The 5,000-nt window shown below is 38.7% G+C and overlaps 2 protein-coding genes across 3 annotated transcripts in view; both read right to left on the reverse strand.

Moving 5' to 3' along the window:
* The window catches only part of LOC138006744 (zinc finger protein 709-like), a 108,513-nt gene that overhangs the window by 33,741 nt on the left and 69,772 nt on the right, over positions 1 to 5,000 (reverse strand). The gene's annotated exons all lie outside the window — the stretch shown is intronic.
* Positions 1,552 to 5,000, reverse strand: part of LOC138006755 (zinc finger protein 709-like) — an 18,903-nt gene continuing 15,454 nt past the window's right edge. The window contains exon 2 of the mRNA XM_068853264.1: positions 1,552 to 3,567. Coding sequence (XP_068709365.1) covers positions 2,077 to 3,450 — 1,374 coding nt within the window. The 5' untranslated portion in view covers positions 3,451 to 3,567 and the 3' untranslated portion in view covers positions 1,552 to 2,076. The remainder of the gene's footprint in view (positions 3,568 to 5,000) is intronic.

Below are 5,000 nucleotides of genomic sequence, written 5' to 3' on the forward strand. Positions count from 1 at the left end.
TGAGAAGCAATTTTTATTATTTTGCTCTTGTTACAAAACCGTGGTAAATCATGTGAAATCATTAGAAACAGTAAGTAAATCGTGGTAAATGTCGCTTTAAGGGATCAAAACCGTTATAATATAAAAAAGCACGAAAAGAGGCCAAACTTAACTTCCTCTTGTCGCAGCCATCCGTAAGGTCATTTGATTCAAGTCTTAAATGTAAACGCATAGAAGTAGAAGTCCACACAGTAAATCGCCTTTACCACTTTCGGGTTTAATGTGATCTACTTACTCAGAGTTCAAGATCTGGGCAAGATTTCTCTGTAACTCAATCTTCCACAAAAGCCATTTTTTATTTATTTACTTTTATCACTTAGGTTTTCTCTTTTTTGCTTTTTCCACGTTTTTCCACTGCACTGCAATTTTGTCGTCGGACCTTCACATTTCATTACAACTTCACAAGTAGCAACAGCAAATGAATGTCGGTCCGGGAAAATGGTTAAGTCAGCTTGACTATAGATCAACAGGTAAACACTGCGCACAATTTGGGTTGTTAGCTGTGAGTCGCTTTTAACAGGTAACAAATATTGTCAGACGAAGTCTCTGAAATAGAGTCATACTGGCATTTATAGATCGTGCAGTGACCGTGAACTAACAAGGGCGCCCAGCACCTTTGGCTTGTGTCTCGCACAATTGTTGTATCATGCGAATTTGAGTTTCAAAACAAAAGAATACTACACAATACATAGGCGTTAAAATACCCGAAAACGGAGGCCAGGCCTACAATTTCAATGTTTGTTTATTTTTGATTCATTATTATGCCCAGCTTTCACCATATGCGCGACCTATACATTTCCTTCTGCTTAAAAAGTGCGAACTGCAAGGGCTGAACCTCATCAAATTGGTTCTATAACACTACTAGTAACGCAAGTGTGGAGCTCACACAAGCTTGGGCATTTCAAATGGAAAATGAAGACCACCCCTCCCCTCAATTTTGATGATCAAAAAATAGCGGGATCTTTACAAATGAAAACATTGTTCAGCATAGAACGAGTGGTTGCAAATGGACTTGACCAATAACTGGCAATAGTAAAGGAAGATTCAGTCACAGAGGGGTCACTAGGGGGCTAACACTGCTCACACACAACGCACGGCCAGAGCGTGTACTAGTTTACGTAGTAATTAAACGACTAAGAGTGATGCTACTCTCCCCTGGACGGGATGCTTGAAGCAATCTACCTTTGGCATATTTACATTCAGACATGAGAAAAATTGTCAAGACTGAAGATGCTTTCTAATGTGTATATCGGTCGCCCATAAAAATCCTTGCATGAGATCGCTACAAAACTCAACTTCGGTCGGCTGAAGTCATTCCCGTCGACTGATACAACCTGTATCATGAAAAGATGAAAGAGACCCAGGGACCCCAATCACACAGTGCACCATTTTAGATTCAAATTCATTATCCGAGCGGCATGTGTCTTTCCCACTTTGTCGAGACACTTTTAACTTCCTTCTCCATACCTTATGACTTTTTTCACTAAGTGTATCTTACCTAGTTCAAAGGATGCAAGGCTTCGTTATCTGGGCTTTTGAACTTCCTAAACGATGTCAAGTCGTCTCCCACTTATCGTTTCCCCAGAAAACCCTGCTTTCAAGAGCTTCATCTCGTTGTTTCCTTCAGGAATAAGTTAATACTATAAAAATGCAAAGTCTCAAAGTAAAAAAAAAACGTTCGGTTTTGTCATGACTTTTGTTTCATAGCTTTTTAACCTTGTATATATCTTCATCTTCATCACATTAACATTACGTTTGGGAATCCTGTGGTTCAAGACGCCCATTCCTTAATTTAAAAAAAACCATCGCTCAAAGATTGACCCTGTGCAACGCAAAATACACTGTGTTTAGATGCACACAATAGTGCAATTTCAAAACTGTAGCCTAAAAATGCTGATCGTATTTGACAGGGAAGCAACGTCCAACGAAGGTGAAAAATGTGCGTATAGAAGATTAATATTTATAAAGTCATAAATGAGGAAATAATAATACTGAGTGATAACCATAACAAAAATTAGGCAAGACACCTTCTCTGGTTCAGGTTGAAGGCTCCTCAAACGTCATATGATTTTGGTAGTGTGCAAGAAGAAGCTCCTCGCTGCTCATCTCCTCCTGGCAAAGCCAACAGATGTGTTTTACACCCTGGTTTGAACTATGTTCTTGACAAGTGCGAGTGCAAAGAATCTCTACTTCGGGTTCATTTGAACTTTCTCGTGCTTTATCATGATTCCTGACACTTCTTCTGTTGCGAAAAGACTTTCCCGTCCGCTTACTACGTTTATAACGCTTCTCTCCAGTATGGACTTTTTCATGTCTCCTTAACGTTATTGCTTGGCTAAAACACTTGCCACATTGTTTGCATTCATAAGGCTTCTCTCCAGTATGGACTCTTTCATGTGTTCTTAATTCTATTGCTTGATTAAAACACTTGCCACATTGTTTGCATTCATAAGGCTTCACTCCAGTATGGACTCGTTCATGTGCCCTTAAACTTTCTGATCGGCTAAAACAGTTGCCACATTGTTTGCATTTATAAGGCTTCTCTCCAGTATGGACTCTTTCATGTATCCTTAAACTTTCTGCTCGGCTAAAACAGTTACCACATTGTTTGCAATCATAAGGTTTCTCTCCAGTATGGACTTTTTCATGTCTCTTTAAATTTCTTATCACACTAAAACACCTTCCACATTGTTTGCATTCATAAGGTTTCTCTCCAGTATGGACTCTTTCATGTGTCCTTAAACTTTCTGCTAGGCTAAAATACTTGCCACATTGTTTGCATTCATAAGGCTTCTCTCCAGTGTGGACTCTTTCATGTGTCCTTAAATGCTCTGCTCGGCTAAAATACTTGCCACATTGTTTGCATTCATAAGGCTTCTCTCCAGTATGGACTCTTTTATGTGTTCTTAAATGCTCTGCTCGGCTAAAATACTTGCCACATTGTTTGCATTCATAAGGCTTCTCTCCAGTATGGACTCTTTCATGTCTCTTTAAACTTTCTGCTCGGCTAAAACACTTGCCACATTGTTTGCATTCATAAAGCTTCTCTCCAGTATGGATTCTTTCATGTGTCCTTAAATGTACTGCTTGACTGAAACACTTGCCACATTGTTTGCATTCATAAGGCTTCTCACCAGTATGGACTCTTTCATGTCTCTTTAAACTTTCTGCTCGGTTGAAACACTTGCCACATTGTTTGCATTCATAAGGCTTCTCTCCAGTATGGACTTTTTCATGTGTCCTTAAATTTACTGCTTTACTAAAACACTTGTCACATTGTTTGTATTCATATGGCTTCTCTCCGCTACGTATTCTGTTATGTCTTATTAAATTGCTTCTTTGACTGAAACACTTCCCACACTCCTTGCATTTGCAAGGCTTCTCTTTGCTTCGGACTTCTTTTTGTTTCATAAGACTTCGTTCTTCGTTGACCTTCTGTGTTTCTATCAAGAACTGCTGCTGACAGTAGGTGAATTCCGGCACTTGACTGATCTTCACACCAATAGCGGATTGTGATCTAACTTTGCACTAAAATAAACACAAAAAAGAAATCGTTTCCATCAACAACATCTAACCGACAGCTAAGCCAAGTCAAAGTTACAATTTCACTACAGCTGCCCTCGCTGTTAAATATAGAATTCAATGTGTCCACGGCCATATTAGAGGAGTGGCCGTTTACAAACGGAGCAATTGATATTGAAGCGGAAAGAACAAATCAGTACTGAATACGAAAAGGGCGTTGTGAGTACACAGTTTGGTCATGGCGGTTACGATGGTGTACCACTCCAAACAGAAACTAAAAGAAACGCAAGGTCAATTTAACCGCAATGTGGCCATCGTTCTTACAAAATGTAATACACTGCAAGGGATGAAGTATTTTAGTCTTGAGTAACGTGAATAACCACTGATGTTGCACGGTTTAGTGTCAATACTTTATTTAGATGTCCTTGATCTGGATTATATAATCGCTGTTATAGGATTAAATGACGAAATGAATAGTAAGAAACAGAAGTGTTAAATCTGGCGGGATGAAGGAATTGCTACGGTGTCACGGTATTATTAATGATAGGTACATAAGTGCGTTCGTCGGGGTGAAATTTGGGTTCTGGAATATGTCAGGGAGTATATGATGTGTCTGTAATAGTAAACATCCTAATTCGAACGTGAGCATAGACCACTTTCATAAATAGCGACCATGTTTACATTCTTTTGTATTCAATGTTACGTTAATTAGACCTACTGCCCTCGTTTTGAAACAAATATTATTTTAAAATTTGCTCGTCGTAGCGAGGCTAGAAAGGTTTATTAGCGTTAAAACAGAAGAATATTTTATTTGGCCGTAATTATGAAAGAGGTATATAATGCCTTACTTATAGATCGATTCATACGTAAATACTGAGGAACTAGGCGTTTAGATTCCTACATGAACTCCTAGTGAAAGAAAGGGCAAGTACCCACGATGTAATACATTGGTTGTGTTTGCAACCCGTAAATAGCATATTTGCACGTTTGGTTAAGCAACAATACTTCGCATTCGTATCAGGCGATTAACTGATCTACTTATCAACTTATAGTTCGACAGGCCTCGTTGACTAAGATCAGAAGCACAATCCAGGGGTACGAATGTGTAATTTAGTACTTTGTTTATTGTGTCTAAGCATATTTTGAAGGAATCAAGTAAAAAATGCTAATAATACAAAAATTGAAAATTACCCGTTATCCTTTGAGGGCGTGGTCACTAAATAGAACTTATCATTTTTTTAAGCTTTTTACTAATTTCTGGCTTAATTTTATGTTGAAATGGTATATGAAATGAATCATAGCTCAGTTGGTTAGAGCGTCGCACCGGAATCGCGAGGTCACGGGTTCAAACCCCGTTGAAGTCCTGAATTTTTCAGGCTTCTCTACGCAATTGCAAAAATTGCTCTCATAACTGCGAAGATCACAGCTTCACTTGATTA

This window comes from Montipora foliosa, chromosome 6 (assembly GCF_036669935.1).
Source record: "Montipora foliosa isolate CH-2021 chromosome 6, ASM3666993v2, whole genome shotgun sequence".
Taxonomy (NCBI): domain Eukaryota; kingdom Metazoa; phylum Cnidaria; class Anthozoa; order Scleractinia; family Acroporidae; genus Montipora; species Montipora foliosa.